General features: G+C 30.8%; 2 protein-coding genes across 11 annotated transcripts; one reads left to right on the top strand and one right to left on the bottom strand.

Moving 5' to 3' along the window:
* The first annotated feature begins 5,335 nt into the window (after positions 1–5,335).
* On the top strand, positions 5,336–10,546 carry LOC114411734 (probable WRKY transcription factor 4). 2 transcript variants are annotated; one of them, XM_028375420.1, is made up of 4 exons: positions 5,336–5,438; positions 8,480–9,135; positions 9,511–9,669; positions 9,888–10,167. In XM_028375420.1, exons 2-4 carry the CDS (start codon positions 8,492–8,494, stop codon positions 10,165–10,167), a joined length of 1,083 nt encoding a protein of 360 aa, XP_028231221.1. In that variant the 5' UTR covers positions 5,336–5,438; positions 8,480–8,491. The 2 variants fall into 2 exon arrangements, with proteins under 2 accessions (XP_028231221.1, XP_028231215.1); XM_028375414.1 differs by lacking the exon at positions 5,336–5,438 and adding an exon at positions 5,445–5,877 and having other exon boundaries at positions 9,888–10,546.
* Positions 10,547–17,824: 7,278 nt separating this feature from the next.
* LOC114411689 (putative exosome complex component rrp40) lies at positions 17,825–23,570 on the bottom strand. 9 transcript variants are annotated; one of them, XM_028375399.1, is made up of 12 exons: positions 23,379–23,570; positions 22,797–22,840; positions 22,595–22,670; positions 22,375–22,515; positions 22,196–22,270; positions 21,458–21,544; positions 20,671–20,727; positions 20,046–20,138; positions 18,908–18,980; positions 18,694–18,769; positions 18,522–18,612; positions 17,825–18,352 (listed from the first exon to the last, which is right to left on the bottom strand). In XM_028375399.1, the coding sequence occupies exons 4-12, from the start codon at positions 22,423–22,425 to the stop codon at positions 18,296–18,298; spliced, it is 660 nt and encodes a 219-aa protein (XP_028231200.1). In that variant the 5' UTR covers positions 22,426–22,515; positions 22,595–22,670; positions 22,797–22,840; positions 23,379–23,570; the 3' UTR covers positions 17,825–18,295. The 9 variants fall into 9 exon arrangements, 8 of the variants coding, with proteins under 8 accessions (XP_028231200.1, XP_028231174.1, XP_028231157.1 ...); XM_028375373.1 differs by having other exon boundaries at positions 22,375–22,482; positions 22,578–22,670; positions 22,797–22,865; positions 23,379–23,569; XM_028375356.1 differs by having other exon boundaries at positions 22,375–22,482; positions 22,578–22,670; positions 23,379–23,569.
* Between the last annotated feature and the right edge of the window lie 1,644 nt (positions 23,571–25,214).

Genomic DNA, 25,214 nt, shown 5'->3' with positions numbered 1-25,214 from the left:
TGACAAGGTATTTTTGAATGTTTGACTCTCAAGAAACATCTTGCCTATTTTCAACTCTATAGGCCTTTGAGTAGGCTAATAGGCTAAGCTAAGATTTTAAAATAGTCATGCTGAGCTATTTTCACCCATATCCACAATTCCATTTTTCTTCTCTTCCTCCCGCTCTCATTCATTGTGAACTAATTGCTTGAGAAACTCCTTATCCTTTTTAACTCCTAGAAAGATCATCAATGTAAATGTTAATGTGTATTTGACCGAGCAATCAAATCACACATAACTTCATATGAAAAAGGAACAAATTCCTTATGATGAAGGACAATATGATCTTGACACCATAATTTTATAAGTAATAGTCATAAGTGATGGTGTGATGGTGATTTAAGGATCTTTAGTTATTTTCAACCAATTATGAATGTTTAGAAATAAAAAGAGGGGTTAGTTAAAGAATGAAAACATATTGTAATTTAGAAGAAAAATCAATTCAGTAAAAAGGACTAATTAATCTATTTGTTATGTTTTCTAATTGGATCCATCATTGATTTTTAAATATTTCATTCTCATTCTTTATTTAATTATTGTTTGACCCCAAAATTAATCATATAAGTATCAATTAATTTCAAGAAAATGCCTACTAAATTAAGCATCTAGAATTTAATTAATTTGGGTTACACAATCACATGCCCTCTAAGTCACCAAACTAATTTACAAATTAATTCTGTATCAAACCAATGATTAAGCACGGAAGAACTTATCAAACCCAATTGAAATACGCCAAATCTTGAATTCAACATATTAATCAAGAATGCAAACCCAAATTTAAATGCTAATGCACCAACACACACAAAAATCAAGATTTAGAATAAAAAAGATTATTAGAGAAAGAAACCAAACCAAACCAAGAATTGAAAAATAATTTAAAACCAAACCTCAAGATCCATAAAAAAATCTTTAGAAAAGTGAATTAATAATAATAAAAAAAAGCATTCTATGGAGACTTCACATGAAATCATAAAAAGGGAAAGAAAATGAAAGAAAGTTGAGAAAGATGAAATCCCGAGATACAAAGTGCAATTCAACCTCTTTGAAGACTCCCCCTCTAATCCTATAGAAGACATTTATAAGTTTGTCTAGTTTTACTAGATTTTAAGCTTGAAATATAGGCCTACTAAATGTAATTAGCCCAATCACAAATTAATTCAACAAGGCTAGCTAAGTTGCAAAGTCAATAACATGTTTGCCATTCTCCTTGATTTATGAGACCTTACATATGGATGAATTGATTTTTATTGTATTCAAAAAGTTACAAATAAATTTATCCTTAAAATTTTGGCACCAGACTCATGTTGTTTCAATCTCTACAACTCAAGATATACTCAAAATACTACACCTATGTTAAGATTTTTTTATATTCTATTTGTAGGAATCAAAATTAAATAAAAAAAAAACTATAACAACTCACACACATGACCTAACCAATTAAAATAGAACTCCTTAGCACACCCATGTTAGATTGTAAGGATAGAACAATGTCTCCATACTTCATGTCCAAAATCGTCCATACTTCTAGCTGAATAAGCTTATGACCTCTTCTTGATAAATGTATATTTTCTTTAAACTTTCCATAGACAACAAAATTACCTCCATCGCATTTTCAGAGTTCAAGTTACGACGTAAATAAGGTGAAAAGATCTCAAAATACATAAAAATTTGAAATCAATATTTTTCATTAAAGTTCAATTAAGTCCAAACATACAAAACTTAGTTATAGAATATCATAATAAATGTATTAAAATTGGTCGATCAAACAACTTATCTTAATGAAAATTTTGTCAAGATGTGCGATAAGTTCTTCGAAGACATGAGATGGAAAATTACAAAAATGTTCCAATAATAAAAAGAATGTTTTATTTCTCAATCATTCTCATATTATAAAAATATATGCATCAAAAGAAATTGTTGTTCAAATGAGATAATGTTACGAGAATTAAAAGAATGTGAGTGTTTTGTATCACATCTAGCCATCATATAATGGATTGTTAAAATAATATAATTTTTCCAATTTTCAAATACACCCTTAAATTTTGTTTGTTTTACCTTTTCCTGCTGAAATAGTGTCAACATTTATCTTTCCCAATTACAATTTTTTCTTGTTGTGAAGAATTAAGAAAAGACCATTATGATAATCACCTAAAAGATATCCATCATAATTTTTAATCAGCTGAAAATAAATATTTTTATCATAATAAGATTAGATAGAAATTAAGCTCATTTACAAAATGCAGGAGACATATTTCAGTATACATACAGACTGCTTGTATAATTCATGTTTCATTTTAGATCACATTCATGCTATGGTGTGAGCTTGGAGTATTGTCACTTGTGGGAGATTCAACTCTTTCCTCTTTGGCGTTCATTCGCCACTCTCACGTTCTACTTAAATTATTTCAAACATGAAAAAACGAATATATTAGACGCCATAATTTTTATCAACAGTAGTTTAATTAATTTTTTTAAGAAAAAAGAAGCAGATATTATAGTTGTCGTGTGCCAAAGGTTTTTTGCGCCTTCCACATGTAAAAAGGAGAAAACGGTTTTGTCAATTTGTTACTTCATTGTTCCCATTATTTTGTCTTCTTTATCCAAATTCGAAAAGATGCACAGTAAAACTACGGTAATCTTCTTTCCGATTTTTTTTATAATAATTCTATAATTATAGAGAGAATAAGGTATTTTGTTGTACATATTTTTATATTTATTTTATTTTTTTAACTATATTTATAAGTTATTATTTTATTTATATAATTATTTTTATAAACCTTCCCCTAACTCTTATTATTATTGTTTTATTTAAAAAAAATTAGACACGAAGTGTCTGTTTTTCCTGGTAATGATTTATAACTATTATAAAATAAAATAATCTTATTTTATATCATTATTTTTATAGATATTTTTACCTTTAATCATTATAACTTATTACAACATTTTAACTTCTAATAATTAAATTTTTTAAAACAAGTTATATATATATATATATATATATATATATATATATATATATATATATATAACTTTTAAGTTGAATCACCGAGTAATAATAGTATTAATAACAAGTTTTGCAAATTTGCATGAATATCATAAAGAATTTTTTAATTTATATTTTATTTAATACACCTTATTAAAAATAAAATTGTGTAATAATAAGTTTGTGGCACCATTTTCCTCACGCCACCCTATCATTGAGTTACTCTGCCAAATGTCCTATTTTTAATAAGTCTTTTGGTCAATTTGGGCAAAATTCATTCATTTCATATACGGTGACAGTTAGCCAGTTAAATTATGCGACACGTGTCCCTACATAGCAGAAAATTCATTCCTACTTAATCACGGCTTACAGAAACAAAAGAAAAACAAAACAAGAATAGTACGTATCTTTTTCAAAATATTAAATGCACTATTTTTATTTTATTTAGAATAAATTTTTCTGAAATAATTATAGGAATATTTTATATGTAACTATAAATAATTTTTAAACTTTTAATTTACAAGTTTAGCGGAACAATTAATGCTTTTAAAAGTACTCGTTAGTAAATTCTTAAAATAATTTTAGAATTTTTTTTCATATATTTACGACGTCTAGATAAGCAATTCTTTTAAAGTTTGGATCAAATTGATTTGTTAAATCACTCGTATTGTTAATGTGTTACATTTTTTGTTAACATTATTTAATATTATAACAAACAAATAAGTGATATAACCCCGTCTCAAATATCTTATCAATTTAAGTTTCTAACTGGTTTTTGACAAATTCAATTGGAAGATATTAACATTTTGTCAAATATTTTTATATTTTCAATGTTATAAATGTTTTGATTTTTGTTTAAATATTTTTCTTTGTATTTTCAATAAGGAATTTGCTAAATATATCAGCATGTTATTTAAAACTTACAAGTAATATGTTAGTAAGTTTTTTTTTGTTTTTTTTACTGCATGTTTGTAAGTTATGATTTTCACTTTCTTAAAATATTTTTTAGTAAAAAATCTAGATTCACACAAACACAAAGTAACTAGTAACCATCCGAATAATTTATAATCTGCATAATTTATTTATATTTGTGATGTGATTTAATTTTACGAAAACTTTTGTTAAATGCTTGTATCTCATAAAACAAACTCTTTTGCATATTTAGTAAGTTTTTCATTTTTTTTCATTTCTAATAATTCTTTTGAATTTTAACTTTAAATCTCTTCAAATTTCCATGTGATTGATGAGTTGTTTGATAAATTTCACTCCCAATTGAATTAAAATTTAATGAGAAATATAAGCATGTTAATTTTATATCTTCTATTAATTTAGAGGCTCATAAAAATACTTTGTAAATTTACCAACAACCATACAAAACTCTCTTCATTTCTATTTCTTCATAGTTATGTAAGAATAAAAGACAACATCAAAAGGTTTACATCAATTCATACTTCTTGTTCAATCAACTGAACTATATTCTTCGATTTTCCATTCCTATTTCATTTTTTTGTTAATTTTTATTCTCATTTTTCTATTTCTAAATGAGATCATTTATGTTTTTTTTTCAAAATAAGAGAAAAAACTGGGAACTGGGATATGAAACTTCTTTAATTAAAACTATATTTACTCCATTTCTCGATTTCTCAATTTTATATATAAGAATTCTTCAAAAAAGAAAATGTATAGCAGGATAAATTAAAGGAGACTTGACAACGTTGAGAGGTACATTTAAATTTCGTTTAGTTTTCAAGTTGGTTTGAAAACGACAAACTAATACGTAAATTCAAATATCATTTTCTTGATTTTCTTACAAGTTAGTGTAACAAGTTTATTAGAATTTTGTCAATGCTTCGTTTTTGTTGGATTTTAAGTTGATTATTAAAGGATGAAGAATAGAGACTTATGTACATTCATGTGCCAACGGTTAGAGATATAACAGAAAAATATAATAGGTAGTGTAATGACAGAAAGAGAGATAAGAATTAAAAAAAATGAATTGTATTAATTAAGGGTATGCAATGTACAATTGTTTGTATTATTTTAGAATATTTGTTAAAAGAAATTAACTTCTTAAATTGATCTATATATTAACTCAAATTATTTCCCGTAAAGAATACCAGCAGTTTCTTAAAAAAAAAAAAAACTTCTATTTCGAGAAAGATATTTTTTTTTTTACAAAAAGATACTATTTGTAAAGAAAACGTTTAATTCTTCTAAACAAAAAGTACACCTTAGTTATAAAAAAATGCAGAGTTATTAATTAATGCACAGGAAGCCAATTCATAACCAAAAAAAATAAAAATTTGTGAAAGGAAAAAAAAATGAAAACATATAGCATTTGGTTGGGCAACTAAAGCGTGGACTTTTTGCAAGTTTTTCTTCAATCAGATCCACCAAACCCATCACAGAAAATCACGTAAGATTGTACCTCCAACTCAAAAGCTTCAAACTTTTTCCAGTTTCCAAATTAAGACACAGAGAGAAAAAGCAAAAAGAAGCTGCAAAATTTTCTTCTTTTGTCACTTTTTTCTGTTTTTTTATCACAAAAGTTTGAACCTTTTCTTTCCTTCCATTGAATTTGGATGGCTGGCGGCGGAGGTGGGGACCGGCCGCCGTGGAAGGAGGCGGCGCCGCCACGACCCACCATCACTCTGCCGCCGCGGTCTGGTTCCATGGAGACCCTTTTCAATGGAGGGTTCAGCCCTGGTCCCATGACTCTGCTTTCTGGCTTCTTGGGTGATGGGGATGATGGAAAGTCCTTCTCTCAGCTCCTCGCCGGAGCTATGGCTTCTCCGGTGGCCGGAGCTGTCGCCGCCGGAGTGATGGACTCACCTAGTCTCTTTTCACCTTCTCAGGTATTATTGTGTAGTTCCCTCTCTGAGTCATCATGTGCGAGTTCCTCTTGTGTTGCTTGCATTTTCAGTTATGAAACATGTTTGAAAACATGTTTTTTTTTTGTTCTTTTTGCTTCTGGTTTGGACTAAGTTTTTGATGCGAAGATTAAAAATTTAGCTGCTTTTAGTTGTATTGTTCTTTGATTAAAATTGAAGTTTGACATCTAAGTAATTGACTTTTTAATATTGACTTTTTTTTATATGCTGATTAGTGAAGTAATAGTTTGATTTTGATTCGGGTGTAACTTACAAAGCACCTTGAGGCGTTGTACGTAAGTTTGTTAGGCTCTATATAGATGAATTTATTCATAAGCACTTTTAGAAAAGATAATATGAAGGAACTTATACAAATTATCTTATACATAAGCTTTATTCTTTCTTTTTATTTTCTTTTCCTATAAGTATTTATGGAGAAATTTATCTACTGAGGGCCTTACTTGGTTTCTGAGAATAGGCAGGGAAGATTGTTTGTGGTGTTTTGATGGGAGTCTCTGGTGTTTGTTATGTTTGTAGGAACGCATTTAAGTTTTTACTCAATTTAGCAAGTGTGATCGAGCAATATATGTCAGGTTTGAGTTCTACTCTATAGGTGCTGAAGTGGTCATGGTAGCTATAAGCCTTTGATTAGATTCATGGAATCTATTCCAATGAATGTGGAGTTATTGAATGTGAATATTTAATTTCTTTCCTTCAATTTAAGGGTGGGATTTTTTTTTTTTTGGGGGATTCTTTAAATGGTGGCGTGGAGATTACTACAACGTGTAGAATTTCCTTGTGTTGCTATTGCAAAAGGTATTGTGTTTGAAACTTACCCAGGAGGAGAGATGAATTTACTTCCCCATTTTTTTACGCTGAAACATTGATTATGTATACAATACATTGCATATGAGAGATGACTAATACGAGTATATATATGATGCTGGATATTGTTACTTCTAGTACTAAAATAAGACAAGATCAAAATAAAATAGTGGGTATTTCTGAAATATTTTCTGAACATGCCAAACACATCTGAAGCCATTCCGTTACCCATTTGTTAAAAGATTATATTGGTGTACCACCTATGGTATCCTCATTTTCATAGCATATTGACTCCCTCAACATCCTTAACTTTCCTATATTTATTGCTCGCCAACTTGTATGTTCAATTGACAGGCTTCTTAAATGGGCAATGAGTGGTATTGTAGAATAATGGGAGCTGTCTTTAATATTAAATTTTGAAATTTATAAAAAGAAAAATAGTTGTTCTGAAGTTTCATTTTGGCAACTTAATTAAAAAAAAAACATTTGGAGTTGGCTTCTGCCAACTTTACTATTTTGGAGGTGGTGTCACTTTCGTTGAATTGAAAACTTGATTATTGTTCACCAGATATACCACATTTAGGGGTGAGTCATTCTTATATTTTTATCATCTTATGAACACCCGGATCTAAAAGGCAGATAACAGTGAAACTGGTGCATTCAACCTGAATGAAAACTATCTTTTCCGATTAAGGAACCATGCTGTTTTAAAACTATCTTTTAAGGTGGAAACAATGGATTGCTTGTGCACAAACTTTTCATTAATAATGTCATAACTCTTAAGTACAAGCTTTTCTGTACCTCAATCCCCCCTTTTTTTCATGAAACAAGCAGGAATTGTTTTGAAGAAACATAGTAAAGGACTAGCATATGTACTATGTATGAACAGTTTTAGACAGTAGGTTTTCTAAGCTATCCTTGAGTAATATATCTGTTTTCCAAGATTCAAGATGGAAACTGTACAATCATGGATGGTTATGCTACGATAAGGGGTTACACTCGGTGCATGCTTGGATTCACATTGAATCATCCAAAATCACATTGAGATATCAAATAATGTTATTTTAAATAAATATTTACATGTTTGGTCTCACTTAGAAAAATTGATTATGTATTCAAAATTAATTCTGAGTTGAAGTAATTTTAAATAGATTTTGTGTTGAATAATATTAATAAAATTTATACTAAGTTTTATTGTTAATTTATTTTATAATAAAAACAACCAAACATAAATCATTTTATTTCAAAATCAATTTTAATACAAATCAATTTTGCAAAATCAATTTAATGAACACTCACCCAAACACACTCAATTCCATTTGAATTACTCAACAGGAGCTTCAAACTGATCCCTTAACTGGATGCTTAGGCTTAGGTCTACTATAAATTCTATAATACTATTTCTAATACAACAAAGTTGTATTCAGGCCCTAGCAAAAATAATACTTAATAAGGATAATAGGATATAGATTGTACCCACTAAACAATGGTTATTTAAATGTGAATATCTAGTAAATATGTTGTGGTGAGATAACAAAAATTTAAAGGCTACTTCTTGGATTATATCAGATATCTAAATCTACATGATAATGAAAATTTTATTGCTTGCATGATATTGAACAGTGCTACAGGAAACCGCATACAGCGCTACAGGAAACCGCATACAGCCACTCTTTGTTAGAATAACAGTCACATATGATATTTTTTAAGTTTTTATACTTCCTCCTTATTCTCCTGAGAACCTGATTTGTGACACTTGTAGGTGTCTTTTGGAATGACACACCAGCAGGCCCTAACACAGGTCTCAGCTCAGGCTTCACAAGCCAACTCAAATATGCATATCCAGGCTGAACATTCATTGACACAGGCTTCTGCAGCTACTTTCAATACAACACAACAGCTGATTCCACCCTTAAATGCAGACTCTTGGGCCACAATGACTGAAACAGCAGATCATTCTCATTCTGAACAAAGATTGCAATCTTCATTGTTGAATGTTGATAAGCCGGCAGATGATGGCTACAACTGGAGGAAGTATGGACAGAAACAGGTGAAGGGTAGTGAGTTTCCTCGAAGTTATTACAAGTGCACGCATCCAAACTGTTCTGTCAAGAAAAAGGTCGAGCGCTCACTTGAGGGTCATGTAACTGCAATTATTTATAAAGGAGAACACAACCATCAACGTCCTCATCCTAACAAGCGCTCAAAAGACACCATGACTTCAAATGCAAATTCAAATATCCAAGGGAGTGTAGATTCAACTTATCAAGGGACAACTACGAACTCGATGTCTAAGATGGATCCAGAGTCAAGTCAGGCAACAGCTGATCATCTATCAGGAACAAGTGAAAGCGAGGAAGTAGGCGATCATGAAACCGAAGTGGATGAGAAAAATGTTGAGCCTGACCCCAAGAGGAGGTAAGGTTTTATTCTATATAAATCTGTTCTTGTTGGATAATCGTTTGCTAGGAGTTAGATAGAAGGGAAGGGAAAACTAGTTACAGAGTTAGAGTAATTAATTAGTTGGTCATAGGAATTAATTAGATGTAAATAAGGGGAATTAAGGGGAAAGGATTCATTCTATTTGGTTATCATTTGTAAATTGAGTTTTTGTTCTTTGTGAAAGGAGATCCTTGGTGAAGACAAAAGACGAAACCTTTGGAGGAGATCTCTCTCTCCTATTTTCTGTTCTTTCCATTCAATTCAATAAAATATTTCTTTTCTTTTCATTTTTATTCTTGGTTCCTAACATCATTTGTCTTTTCTGATCTTAGAGTTGTTATAATTCTGCAGAAAAGCAGAAGTCTCGCAGTCAGATCCAGCTTCTTCACATAGGACTGTCACTGAGCCTCGAATCATTGTGCAAACAACAAGTGAAGTTGATCTCTTGGATGATGGGTATAGATGGCGAAAATATGGGCAGAAAGTTGTCAAAGGCAACCCTTATCCTAGGTGATATTGCTTCTCCTCCACACTTCGATTGCATCTATCGAACTAGTCATGACTGTTATGATTGCCCTGAACTTGTTAAAAGTTTATCACCCAAAGAAATGCTCAATTTTTTCATATTCATCGCCCAGATTACATATACTACTTTATGTAACATAGGCCTCATTAACCTTGTCTTGTGCTGAAAAAATAATGCTGATGCTTGCTTATATCATGCACAGGAGCTATTACAAATGTACAACCCAAGGTTGCAATGTGCGGAAGCACGTGGAGAGGGCTTCAACAGATCCTAAAGCTGTCATAACAACATATGAAGGAAAACACAATCATGATGTGCCAGCAGCTAAGAATAACAGCCACACTATGGCCAGCAATACTGCATCACAGTTAAAATCGCATAATACCAATCCTGAGAAGCATAATTTTGGCAGCAGAGGTATGGGAGGAAATGAACAACAGCCGGTTGCACGGCTTCGGTTGAAGGAAGAGCAGATCACCTAGTTTTCTGGAAGAAACATCCAGTGAGGAAGAATTTTTCTCACCTCACTTGTCATCTATATTTTGATGTTATCGTATTCTTTTTTAGTCTAAGGCCTAAGTTTTGATCAGGGCCTATCAGTGCAAATCCTAATAAACAAATAGTTCAACACTGATGCAAGAGGCAAGGGCAAAAGGTTTAAACAGGTTTGCCCAGTGAACACAGGTTTTTGATGATGTTGTACTATTTGTACCTTTTGTGTACATTAAAAGTGTAAGTTATGTTGTCTAATATAGTTGTTCATCATTTCATCATGTAATTCCTTGCTCTTTGATATTTTCCTCAAGAACGTGACGAAATTTTGGATCATGAAATAAATTTCATCATAAGTTACCTTCTCCATCCAATATGTTTGATACACAAACGCTTTTCCCGTGTGTCACAATGGAATTGCATTTAAAAATTACATTGACCTATCATGCTTTATAATTTCATGAGCAAATTACAGCAACACACTCTAAGCTTTTATCAAATTACACATAATTCCACCTTTTTCTATTTTCTTACACTAACTTTCCTTTAAATTCGAAAACATTACATTAACAACCTTTTATATGTTTGAAAATATTATATTAACACCTTCTCAATAATTTTCCAATATTTGTCATGTCAGTCCACACTTCTCCTACACCTTTTCTTTTGATCAAAGGTCATTCTCAACTTCCATGACATATCAGTATTATTAGACAAGCTTTTCTATCGTGTCCGTGTTGTTGCTTGACTTTTCTTTATGATCAGTGCTTTGTCTACTTACTTCGAAAATATTTGTACTCTTTTGAAGCTGCTCAAACTGGTATGTGCTACGAAGTGCCAAGCAATATTATTTTGAGGCTGCATTAGTATCCTGAAATGATGACACTGCCTGTATAACACTCCTATAGAGAGGCTTACTAATATCTGATAGAGTACCCTTACAAATCATATACAAGCAAATATGTATATCAAGGTCCAAAGAAGAGTACAAAATCATGACATTTTGAGTGCAATCTTGGGTTTAAAATTCAAAGTCCTCTTTTCCAAAAAACCAAATAGTATCTCCATCCATGAGACAACCACTACAAGTTTTCTAAGGCACAAACTATATTTTGCTAACTGTGACTTGTGATGTTGTATCAACGACAACAACCTAGGACCAGTAGGTTGCAAGGTAGTATCCTATTATGATTCAGTATGATTTATATACATGTAGTTTATTATCAAAGACTACTTCGCAATTTAATATGTGAGCTTTGTTTTGTTACCTCTTGCAATTGGCTTTTATGCAAATCAGTTTTGCTGCAATTTCATTAATGTGATTACAATTGTGTATTGATTATTTCTTGTGTTTCAATGGTTAATATGCATAATGGTGGCCACATTGCACATAAAAAATAGTTGGGTCATCTGAATTTTTATGTGAACCTAAGAAGGAATTGTTGATTTATGTACAACATTCTATAATAGTATTAGGTACAACATTAATATCAATTTTGTTATAACATTGTGTAATCGTATTATGTTTGTATCAAGATTTAATGATGTCAAGTTTTTAACTCCATATGGCGTTCAGAGTTAATGAATGATATCAAGACAAAGTGTTATCAATTGGCAAAAATAATGATGCAGATTACAAGAACTGAAGAGGAGATGTCCCAGACCATTCTTGCAAAGGATTAGGTCAATCATTTATTATGATATAACTATTATTTCCAATTACCATATTGATTTTTGAATCAATTTGTTACAACTAACCAACCAATTAGCCTCATTCTAATGTTGCACTATTTCAAATGCAGATGTATGGTGAAGTCAGTAGGCCGTTTGCTATTAAATGGAAAGAACAACTTGATCATCATTGGCATTTGGTAGACAAACATGACAACATGCATGATGTTGTCTACAATAAAGATTTGGCCAGCCTAACCATTGTGCATGGATGAGCAGCACTAAAGACTTTTTATGGGTTCGAGGGAGATCACCATGTCACATTAACCTATTATGGTCAATGTCTCTTCTTGCTAACCATATTCAAAACCAGTCGTGCTGCAAAAACTTTTCCAAAATGGAACTCATTTTACCATCAAGTGCCGAATTCAGTGACTTTCAAGGTGCTTCTGAATGATTACAAGGTCACGTGCAACAGCTTGGTAACTTGCTTAGCTATATACTTAATTAATTTCGAAGCACCTTCATTTGTCAATTTTTGTATCCCTTCTCTCAAATTAAATTATTGGTTATGTCAGGATGTTTCAAGTACTATGTATTACTTTATGAAAGAGAAAAGGTTCACTCATTTGATTATAGAAGACTGTGCTGAATGTCACAATGTTTACAATGACCGGCAAAAAACAACAAAAACTAGATGCGAATGGAGAAATTTTTCCAAAGCCCACGACTTCACACTTGGTATGAAAATAGTCTTCGAATTTCCTAATCCCAATGTCAACTATGTTTTGGTTTGGTTATGTTTATAAATCTACTGCAATGTCGAAGTATCATTTGTAAATTGCACACTTATTTGATTCTCAAACTTTTCTGACATACTATGTCTTCAACAATATGACTTTGTTATTTTCGCTTTGGTATATAATATTTGTTTTTCTTTTGAATCGTCATCAAATTTAATTTGTACGTATTAATAATTCATTTTTTTATCTTATATTACTTTTTAGCTCATTCACTTGTTTTTAAATTTAAGAAATAACGATATTGTATAATAGTATAATTATATAATTTACACTTATATTGTTATTTGTATTTTTCAGCTTACCCATATGAATGCACGTGTTAGTGACTATTTTATAATAAACAAATAGTTTAACACTAATGAAAGAGGTATGGGCAAATGGTTTAAACGACAAAGTTTGCACAGTGAACACAGGATTTAGGTTTTGGATGATGATGTTGTACTATTTGTACCTTTTGTGTACATTGAAAATGCAAGTTATGTTGTTATAAATGTTCATCATTTCATCGTGTAAAGGCTCTTTGATATTTTGCTCAAGAACGTGACAAAATTTTGGATCATGAAATAAATTTCATCGTATTATACCTTGTCCATACAATATGTTCACTACATAGACACTTTGCCCTGAGATTTGATCGAATTGCATTTACTTGTTTAAAAAATACATTGTCCTAGCATATTTTATTTGCTTTTTTTTTGCTAAATTACCAAATTGGTTTCATCATTTATTTATTTTATTCAATTTGATTCCTCTTTTAATAAAAAAAAGTATAATTTTGTTTGTTATTTTCAAAAATGCTTCAATAGGACGTTAGTCTCAATTGGATAAAAAAATACCACATTAGACCTTTTTATCAAAAGAGACATTGAATAAAATAAATAAATATATATATATCATATTTGTGATAGTATGAAATTACATATATTTATAATTTTATTTTATCATAATATATATATATATATATATATATATATATATATATATATATATATATATATATATATATATATCATATTTGTATTCAGTTTGTAACCTCCTGGTTGAATCATTAATCCAATATCAACCAAATTATTACCGTTTCATTTTTAAAACACTGATTTCTTGTCTATTTTTGTTGTACATAATTATTAGCGAATTAAATGATTCGTACTTTGTTAATATATTAGTGTTTTCCATTGGAAGTTCAAATGGAAAAAACATGTTTGTTACTGCCATAAAAAGGGTGTTCTTGTACATGTACTATTTTTTAAGATTGCCTACCAAAAGTATGTTTTTAAACCTGTTAAGAGTTGGACCGCTATTGTACACTAATGCACAATAATTTCCACTAAATATAGTATTAAAATAATATATGAAATTATGAATATAGTAATAAATAAATATAATTATTCACATATTCATCACTATCCATTTATTTATATATATTAATTTAAAAAACGTATTATATGAGAATGATTATATGTTAGAATGATTAATCTTAATCATTAGACTAGAATAAAAGATCAAGATTAAAATATTTTAATTCAAATTAAAACCTCATTAACCCATAAAATCTTTATAAAATTTGTTAAATAAAAAATCAAATATCTTAGTAAATTTTGTCTCTCTCAACAAAGTCTTCTCCATACATACGATCAAAGAATCAAATCCTTGTCAGCATGTTTAAGGAACTTAGTGAGATACTAACTATTCTAGGCCTTATTGGTTGATATTAACCATTCTTATTCTCATATAAAAATTATCTATATATTTAGTTTACGATATGCTTTTACTAACTATATATTCTATCCAACACTTTTTTTACCACTTTTGTTTGTGATATACAACTTTTTTTTTTTACTTTTATTTATTGTTATTAAATACTTATATAAAGAATAATAAAAACACTAAATTATTTCTAATTTTTTGCATAATTATTTACCAAAAAGAAAATGCATATTCTCTCAGATCAAATTTATTATTAAAATACACTAAATAAATTTAAGAAATATACTTATTTTGTTAAGCAAACTAAACCAAAATACAAGGAATGTGAAGAGAACATAATATAATAAATTAAGTTTATTGAATTACTTCATATTATACTGCTAGAACTTCTATATCCATATTTCAAGATTGTGCTTGCTAGCTAGCTATGAAGTTACTGAAATGTAATTCTAAATAACTCTCGGCATACAGCTTACCATGTATATTATTTCAATTGGTTTAATTTGCAATGTTTCCATATTGCTTAAATCTAATAGGAAACCATTGGATTTAAGTATTTGCAAGTGATTACTATCTTAGAAGGGCTTCATTTGGAGATTGACAAGTTGACGAGTGACTTTGTGCTACAACACATTGTACCTATCTAAAGTAGCGGTAACCAATACCACAAGAAGTTTCCTGAAATTGATATTTGTGCAAAAGGGTGTATATATCTATGGTTAAAATATGTTTTTGCATCTTTATTAAATTGAAAAGGTTGAATTTTTGTTCCAACAAGAAAATTTGTACGTCTCAATTCTCTTAAAATTAAAATATGTCATGTCATAGTGTGACTCAAAAGCTAAATTTGCATTATTTCAAATTAGCTTTAAGTCAAAAACAATGATATACTTTAATTTTATAAAGACTAAAAAGAATTACAATATTTCCAAATTATAGAAGCAATAAACATATTGTAGCTTTTTTCTTTTTTAAATCAAGGCCGCCACGGAAGGTCACCACACTGGAGCATCGGAGGGACACTCCTGCGGATCAACATCGAAGGTCGTCGAGTACATATATTGTTGAAGGGTAATAGTAATGTTGAGGAGAAACAATTTGAGAAAGGGAAAACATTTTCTAGGGTTGTTTTAGCCGTCATAAATCGCTTCATATCTTTGCCAAGCATTTTTGGCGGTTTATAAACACCAATTAAACAGGCCAAAACATGTTTTTTAAATGTACATTTTTTGTCTTACGTACAATTAAAATATACTTAGAGTAAGTTATGCTAAAACACAATCTTTTGTAATAATGTTCTTCAATCCTCTTCACCACTTACAACCATTTCTAAACTTCAATCATATTTGAAAAAATCATTTCAACCTTTTCCCAATACGTCTAGTTTAATTGTATCTTTAGTTTTTTCTTTGCCTAGATTAGATACCACGGATGTTGCACAACCCTCTGGTTCAAAGAATACTTTTGTTTGTGATGTGTGATTTCTGTTAGCCTAAGAGAATTTTACACATATAAGAAATCAAACATAGATTCTCTCCCTAGATAGATTGTTTTCTCATATGTGATATAATGGAATATTACCCTAATATGCCAACTATCTTTAGTTTAATGTTTTGCTTATGAGTGGGAAAGCAAAACACAAAGAACAGAAAGAGAAAAGGGAAGCTAAATGCCCCTAAGGTATAGAGTGCCTAAAACATCTCATAACAAACCAGCAAACAAAGATTGTCTCTGAAGTTTGCTCCAAACTTGGCTAGGTAGTCTGCAACCTTATTTCCTTCACGCATGACATGCTAGAAGTGGAGGTTCCGATCAAGAGATGTAAAATCTCGAATTCTCGATATCAAAGGGTAACTGCAGGAGTCAATGAAACCTTCAATTCAACCATGCTCATCTCTACGAACCCCACCAAAACCAGAATGGCCTGGGTTCCCTAGAGAACTACCATCTGAATTGACTTTATTGATTCAATGACAATTTTTATCTTTAAAGAAAAAACTTCTAAAACAAAATTTTAAAATATACTTCATTTTGATCAAAGTATAATAGGCAGATAACCATAGATCCAAGGAATGAGAGATCCATTGAAACTTACTCATTGATTATATAATCAATAGGCTAGTTTGTTTAAACTTATTTATTGAAAATAAATATTTATTTTATTAAAAGTAGTTTTTATTTTTTTGATTTGTCTAAACTAGGTCTAGTTAAAAAATAATTTTCTATTTATTTTAAGAAACAAATCATATTTGTTTTTTAAAAAGTATTTTTTTGAAAAACATTTATTTTAAAATTATTTTTAAGTTTACCCAAACTGGTCCAATATCTCAAAAAAAAATTGTTATTAAATTTTTTATATTTGAGGGGGCTAGCATTTTAAAAGAAAGAAAATTTGGAATCAATTAGCAAAAAAAAATGACCAACATGTGATATGATTGATAAACAATTTTATTTCTTAAACATATCATAAGTTCGATCTCAGGATGTATATGAAAAAACAATTGTTAGAAAAAAAAAATAACAAAAACAAAAGCTGCCATTTAATAGTATTACTTTGACTTAGACTAACACTATCCCAACCCCCACCCGCCCCCAAATAAATAAAATAATGCATGTTTGTTTCAAATTAATTTTTTAAGCTCTCAGAAGGCTAAGATAATATCCTTGTAATAAACTTTTTTTTTTTCTGGACGAAATTAAATAACAACTTATTCCAGACAGTAACTTTTAAATAATCAAGATTGTGCACACACTTCTCATAACTTGTGCTAGTACCTTTTCCCTTCATAAAACCACTTATGGCTCCGTTCAATTTAATTAGGCTGCACAAAACATCAAATATGCATGCTACCTAACGTAAGATCATGTCAGAGTGATCACCAAATTAGTCCCTAAAATTACAAGCATTGATCAATTCAATTCGAGAAGAAGAAAAAAATGTCATTTAATCATTGGTTCCTAACATAACTAAACACTATTCATTTCAGTATCTGAAATAACTATTTTAGTTTGTGCATTAAACAGAATAAATACTTTTTATATAATTAAAACTCATGATAAATATATATATTTGAATATATAAACAATGTTTTGAATTTACAGTGAATAATATGGTTATTAACTATTGATAATTTCTTTTAAAATATTATTGCATTTCAATCTAGAGACAAAGATAAAAAGATCGAATGAAAAGGATAGATAGACGGTGAAGAAAATAAAGTACACAGATAACGATAGTAGTTTGAGATGACAGAAATTCTTTTGGCTGGTTGGAAGAATACTTAGTGATATAACAAATATACTGAATTCGCAAATAAAGTATATCATTCTTCATCACTTCACATTTACCGAATCTGACAAATAGTTCTTAAAGGCAGGCCAGAACAGATTCCCTAACAGAATAGAGTATAATTTCTTATGATTTAGACAAATATTGCAGCTAGTAGATTTCTAAATATGAACAATATAAATAACAAAGCTAAGGACTGGCTTTCTATTCATATATTTTGCGGAAACCAATGACATCGTACAACTCATGTAACCTAGTAGGCTTTGTTGTTGAATTTTGCAGACACAGAATAATGTAACCAGAAAAGTAAACTCCTAGTAAATAGTAAGAGAACTTCTCAATTCTTATAAATATCATGTAAGTCACATTAAACATGAAGGTGTTGATAATCCTTTGTGCCCTTTAGCTAGTGGGGCTAGTCTAGTGGAGAGTGTTCGCCCTGCAGAAGCATTGGTATTTGGTAGCACATAAAAAGTACGCACTTTATAAATTGGAAATGGCATAAGATGACAATTGCAAAACAAGTATTCTGCTATGAAATTGAAATCACAAGGGACTATATGAATGGCCAATCAAAAATGGAAGGAACACTGGATCCTCTGCAGCAGCTTTTCAACCATTATTCTCTGCTGAGCACCACTCAATGTCTCAGTTCATAATCGCATTAGCTACAACAATAGTTGTGTGTGGAGATGCTGCATCGACCTAGATGAAAAAGTTCAGAAAGGAAAGCAGAAATTAATAGAATGAAATTTCACCAACTCTAACTCAAATGATGGTCAAGCATATGCTTCATACGAGACAAGTCCATTTAAAGAAGCAAAAAAAAAAAGAACGTAATATGGCACGCTAGAGATAGAGGGTGTCTGCATACCCAAACACGTCCATTTAAGCCAACTGCTATCTCAAAGGACAGTTTCTTCCCTAAAGCATCAAGTACTGGACATGTGGGAGAACTGAGAAGCCTACAAACAACACACAATCTCTCATGTCAAGATCTTTTAATGTTATGCATAGACAAGCAAAATTAAATTCCACAGCCATACATCCTTGATTGACCTGTTGTACACTCAAACATATAGCCATCTTTTAGGGCACCAAATTCTGCAGCTTTCCCACTGGCTAAACAAACACCAAAACAAAATAAAAGGCAGGGTTAGGTCTGCAAAAATAAAACAAACAAATTTAAACGTAAACAACAAAAAAAAATCTATAATTAAGTTAAGAGGCACAGAAAAACAAAAAAGATAAAACACCTACCATCAGTGCACGATAGCTCTGGATTCATTCCAGGGTTTGCTTTTATAACCCGCACGTAAATCAAAGTACCTATCTGCAGGTGAAGCATTAGGCATAAGAAAATATAACCCACAGAAACATGATAGACCAACCAGACAGCATTGTTTAACACCCAAAGAGTAAGAACAAGTCAAGTGCTAGTTTGACAGCCAAATCAAAAGAGATGAAAAGGAAAATGTGAATAACTTCATTTCTTACAAGAATTAATACAAGCATAAAACATAAACTCTTAGAAGACTGGCTTAATTAGGTTAACCAACAATGCATCTTTGGTAATTTGTGGCAGTAGCAAAATTCAAAGATAGCAGTCAAAAAGCACTTCCTGCTTCATAGTCTTAATTTTACACTAAAAGATAAATAAAAACACAAACTGTGTTGCTGACTTGTTCTTCCATATTCAGTGAATCCAAGGAATTTGGGCAGACTACAAGGAGCAGCCACATGTGTTGTTAGGATGCCTTTGTAAATCCCATTTGGTAATGTTCTATTTTCCTGTCTTATGGCATAATTCATATCAAGAAATACTTATAACCTGCAACTTTGCCCAAAGACACAGACAATTTAAGATGGTTGGAGTTCAAATTTCTAAATTAGACATGGTCACCCAACACAACTTTTCAAGCAGACTAGTTAAGTTACTTAAAAGTGAAAAGATCAGCATTAAGATCATGGCTTGAAACTGATTTCAAAGAGATGTTTTTTTGTCGTACTAGTCAAAGTTACTTGTCCCTCCCATGGTTGACCTCAGTCTTCTGCTAGTCCACAGCACCAAAGCATAATACTAATCCCCTTCACCTATATCTAATTATTTATATTAATGGACAAGGACTACAAAATGAACCTTCAATCCTTTACTTTGAGTACACTGAAAATTCCGCAACAATCGTCATGATTGCAATTTGCAAATACAATTAACTATAGAAAGTTGCAGTGTTTTGAGGTAGACAAGGCTATCACAGAAAGAGATACTTATGATTGTGTTATCCTTATATACTCTGAATAAACATGTTTCTACACTTCCTCAAAAATAAGTTCTAACCACGCAGATAAAGAGATGAAGTGATTTACTGAAACTAAAAACGAAGTATTTTATGCACACCTCAAACCTAGGTATATTTCTTCTAGTTCCTCCTTCAAATGCAAGCACCGGTAAAAATGCTAAAGTTGGTCCTTTTATGTCCACAAGAAAGTTCTGCACAGCAATAAATTGAGATTTTTATCATAGAAACACACAGAGCTAGGTAAGAAACACATTTTAATTATTTTCAAGAAATTAAAAAAAAAAGTACAACAGTTGACATAGAACCAATCAATCCATTCATTTTAAGACTTTAAGGTACACTAGTAAATTCCTTTTGAATATCTTAAATTAACATTTACATGATATTAGTTATGAAGCCACCCTTGATTATCAGCCCGTCATTGTAGAAAGAAAGCAAGTAAGCAAGAAATAAAGCAAGCATAAACAATTTATTAGCCGCTTTCTTTCTTTCTTTATTACTTTCTTCCATATTTGTTTTCTTGACATGTGTCTTTGTAGTTTTAGGAAAAAACTTATGGTTTTAAGGAAGGGTAACACCATCATGCCATGGCTAATTCTCTTTTTAAGTCCATAGTCCTCATTAACAACTTAAGTCTGAAGACAGTTAAATAATAGAGCCTAAATAAAACTTGAAGCCAACAACAAAGCTTGAAAAACAAAAAAAAAATAAAAATTTCCTTACATCTGATCTGGAGTCTACAACAATTCCAAGAACAGAATCCTCTGCATATGGCACATACTGAACAAAACAAAAGAATCAGAATATGGAAGAAAAAAGATAGCATTGTTCTGTTCCTAGGGGAAGAAACATTAAAATCCTACTCCATACATAACGAGAAGGTAAATTACATAACATAATTCAATGCTAAAAAAAATTATAAGCACTTTAGAAGATATTCTTCTGGAAGAATGTAAACTGATATTCATCTTAACAGCGATAACTTAATTCCCATATATGATAGAATATCTACGAAACTATTAAAATGGAAGAAAATGCACAGACATTTAACCTAATTTTGTGACTGCAATTGAATATTTACTTAATTCAAGAGGGTGTAAAATAGACCCAAAGCAAACATAGAAAAAGGTCCTCCACAAATTTCTTTGACAGATACTATCTTCCAATGTAATGACAAACAAATTTTGACACTTACAAATGGCATTACACTGAAATCGAAACAATTTATTTGAGGATATTATTCCCACCATCTTTGGTTTAGCCATCTTGTTGTAGATCAAAAGTATATTAGCCCCTTCTACTAAAAAAGCTCCAGGAATACATGTAAGATAAACTTATGCTTGATTTAAAGGAACATATTTATAGCTATTGGAAATTGGACAGTAAATTCATATAGCACTAAGAAAGGAGCATACTAACCAGTAACAATGAAAAGTCAGCATTGTCATGTCAGTCAAAGCCATGCTTTTACACATTAATACATAGCTCATGACCACAGAATCATACTCACCCTCTTCTGAGAATTTTCAACCCAGTATTTATGAGGCTTTGAGAACCTGAGTCTGCCAGCCTTCATTACAGAAATTGCATCACAATCCTAGAAAATTGACATAAGCGAGAGTCCCTTATTATTAACAGGATTGAAAAGAATGAACAAAAAGCAAGAACAATCATCATGTATTATTTCCTTTCTGTTTATAAGATGCTAAATGAGGAGGATGAATCAAAAAATACAAAATCAAAAGCAAGACACCCTGAAAGTTTACGATAACAAAGTTTTGAGTTCCATATCACTTCATTGCTAAACAGAAAAAAAAGCCACTTCATAATATCTAAGAGAAACTCATATACTTATGTTGACCAAAATGATTTTAAAACTTGAGAGAGCTGAGAATCTGTACTGTGTCTAACATGCATTTAAACTAAAAAGGAAGTATGAAGGTATAAAAAGGCATTCCAAAATTAGTTATCGTCTGATAAACATTCAAGCTCTTGGGAAATCATCCCTTAAAAAGTTTTTGTTAAGGGAGTAGAACCAAGCCACTTAAGTACTCCACCGAGCATAACATATTGCTCTATATGAGACTTTGGCACCCCATAGTACCTAACTCTCTATCATTGTAAAAAATGATACATGTGTGTGAGCATGCACATGTAGTGTAGAGCCAACAAAAACAGAGATAGACAGGAATTCAAATGTCAAATTGTCAATGGAATGTTCTAAATTTTCAAAAAACTAGAGACCTACCTGTCGTAGACCGCCTCCAAGTTTAATTGTGTGGTTTATCATTTTAGAAAGATCAAGAACCACATCTCCAGGACACTATAAAACCATTGACATAAATTATAATTATAATTAACATACAAAACAATGCTCCGTGTTGTATCCATCATGCACAACAGAGATGAATAAGGGCAAGCACTCACCACTGATTGGTCTACTAAGTTTGTAAATGAACTGGTGGATTTTGTCTCCATTTATTGAACACAAAAAGGACCCAGAATAAATAGCCCTTCAACAACTCTTATTTGTAACTGTGAAAACCATTCAGCATCACACTAAAGTCACTACACAATCAGAATTGCCACCAGTCACAACAAAAACAGTAAGAGCATTATGATAAAGTCACCTGTTAAATGTCTATACCTCTCAGCTACAAAATTCTTTCAATGACAACACCAAAGGTCCAAAAGAGAGCATAACAGTTCGGTCACAACAACACCTAGGCAAAGAAAAAATTAAAACTTTAATAAGTAAACAAAATCATAAAACTTAAAAGTGATACCTGATACAGCAATACGGATTAAAAGCAATTCATCCACAAAACAAAAGCAATTCAGAGACATACAGTGATACCGATCAAAGCTATCCCTCTCCGAAACCTTGAGAAAACTAAAAAAGTAGCTAGTCAAATAAGCTGCCAGAGTTTAAGACACAAAAACACATGAATCATATTGTTTTTTTTTTTAAGGCAAAAGAAAGATATTATTATTAATAAAGAGACATATCATTCCAGTACTCAGATTGTGTCACATATCCCCAACAAAACAGTACAGAATGAATCCCAATAGACCATAATTTAGGCTCACAAGAAGCAACCCCAAGGTACACCACCTAATGTTACTCAAATAATTCCACACCTCCTTCCAGAACAAACCATATCATTCCCTGGCAACCACATAAGTATAACTCAACCATTTCTATATAAAAACAAAAAAAAAAAAACAAAAATCAAACACGCAGCATATTAATAATTTATATATTCATGCCACATTAACAATCACCATAACATAACAACATAAATTATACCAGAGATAAACTTCTAACCCCCTTACTCTCTAGCTTTTCGAGCATGCAGAAAAAAGAAGGGGGAAATTCAAAATTTATCATAAGCCCAACATTAAATAAAAAGGGAGAGAGAGATGCTTACAAGGGCTGAATGAGGTAAGTTGTCTTGTTGAGAGGTTAGGTTAGGTTTGAGTGTTTGAGCGAAGGGTCAGAGACGAGAGAGTGAGTGTGTATGGTAATGAAAGTGCGACGATAGGTCTCCTTGCTAAGTTCACTTCCCTTTCTTCTCATTAAATTTATTGGCAAAATGACGTCAATGGATTTTATTTACAAACTTTTTATCAAAAGGAGTTCCTCTTTAAATATATTATGGAGGGTCTGTTTCGTAAGGATTTCACTAAAAAGAATGGCAAAACAGCTATGTCACCATTTGTATATGCGAAAACATACTTGTATATGTCAGCTTAAAATTCAAGGCATATGCATTGTCCCACCATCATTCATCCACCTCATGCCCCTTCACCAATGTATACCATGTCCATCATCTACCATGGGTTTCGCCAATGGGACTAGCGTATCCAACATATTTCGCCATGGTGGCTGGCAAAATAGGGTAAGGGTTGGGTTTTGTCATTGTGACGGGCGAAATAAGGGTAAGACGTAATTAAATATTATTTCTCATTATAACAAATCATATCAATTTTAAAAAAAAATCAAAATAAAGTTAAAAATATATTATATTAATCATCAATTACAATAGTATTTAATTTTTTTCCGTTAAAATTAATCATCCCTAATTTAACTATAATCAATTACAATCATATTTAATTTTTTCCGTCTAATTTTTTTCCGTTAAAATCAACATGCCTAATTTTTTTCATTAAAATCAACCATCCCTAATTTAACTACAATAAATTACAATCGTATTTAATTTTTTTCCATTTAATTTTTTTCGTTAAAATCAACCATGCATAATTTTTTTTCCATTAAAATCAATCATCCCTAATTTAACTATAATCAATTACAATCGTATTTAATTTTTTCCGTCTAATTTTTTTCCGTTAAAATCAATCATGCCTAATTTTTCCGTTAAAATCAATCATCCCTAATTTAACTATAATCAATTACAATCATATTTAATTTTTTTTGTTTAATTTTTTTCCGTTAAAATAAACCATGCCTAATTTTCTCCCGTTAAAATCAACCATGCCTATTTTGCTAGTTTTACCAGCGGAACCTATGGGGGATGGATGCATGCATGGCCATGCACATTGAGTTTCGCCAATGGTGGTGGCGAAAGCAACATGTCCGTGAATGCTTTTTGCTTTTTCCGTGCATGAATAGTGATGTTGCAGGATGTTCCGTAGCTGGCGATATGCATGTTTTGTCAATCTTAATAACGAAAGCCCTAAAATAAAAGACCTCCTCCTGAATAATATGTTTGAAAAGAGACCTCTTTTGATAAAAAGTTTGTAAATAAAACTCATTGACGTCATTTTGCCTAAATTTATTATTACCAATTATACCCTTTTAACCCTTTTGTTCCTCCGCACACCCCACAATTGTGTTATTCCTTTAAACCTCCTTTACACCTTATCTTTATTATTATTACTATTTAAACCCTAATTTGGAATCCCTCATCTTTACTCATTCTTATTATTCTTTAAACCTTCCTATCGTATTTCCCTTCAAACATATTCATAATAATGTACATCATAATTTCTTTTGAAAACAATGGGACTTTCTATTTACACCAAGTGCCTACTCAATTTTGTATGACTTCTAGAAATAGCTATGTTTATTTTTTTAAAACATGGTTCTAGAAATTACTTTCCAGAATTCATATATACTATTCTAGAAAGGTATTTTTGGAAGGTTTAAATATTTTTTTTAATCCTTGTAATTTAGATTTTTTTTCTTTTCATCCTTGCAAAAAAAAAAAAACTTTCTAATCTCTACAAATTATGTATGTTTTATT

Source organism: Glycine soja, chromosome 1 (assembly GCF_004193775.1).
Source record: "Glycine soja cultivar W05 chromosome 1, ASM419377v2, whole genome shotgun sequence".
NCBI lineage: Eukaryota > Viridiplantae > Streptophyta > Magnoliopsida > Fabales > Fabaceae > Glycine > Glycine soja.
Note: the sequence above shows the minus strand (reverse complement) of the source record. Positions and strands in the feature narration are given on the sequence as shown.

Bases quoted from the DNA above. Each gene is read 5' to 3' on its own strand.
- LOC114411734 (XM_028375414.1), top strand. From the start codon at position 5,605: ATGGCTGGCGGCGGAGGTGGGGACCGGCCGCCGTGGAAGGAGGCGGCG. The intron at 5,878-8,479 runs GTATTATTGTGT...TGACACTTGTAG, and splicing joins GTCTCTTTTCACCTTCTCAG to GTGTCTTTTGGAATGACACA. The intron at 9,670-9,887 runs GTGATATTGCTT...TATCATGCACAG, and splicing joins AAAGGCAACCCTTATCCTAG to GAGCTATTACAAATGTACAA.
- LOC114411689 (XM_028375399.1), bottom strand. From the start codon at position 22,425: ATGGAGACAAAATCCACCAGTTCATTTACAAACTTAGTAGACCAATCA. The intron at 22,271-22,374 runs GTGAGTGCTTGC...ATGGTTTTATAG, and splicing joins ACTTAGTAGACCAATCAGTG to TGTCCTGGAGATGTGGTTCT. The intron at 18,613-18,693 runs GTATGGCTGTGG...TGTTGTTTGTAG, and splicing joins ACAACAGGTCAATCAAGGAT to GCTTCTCAGTTCTCCCACAT.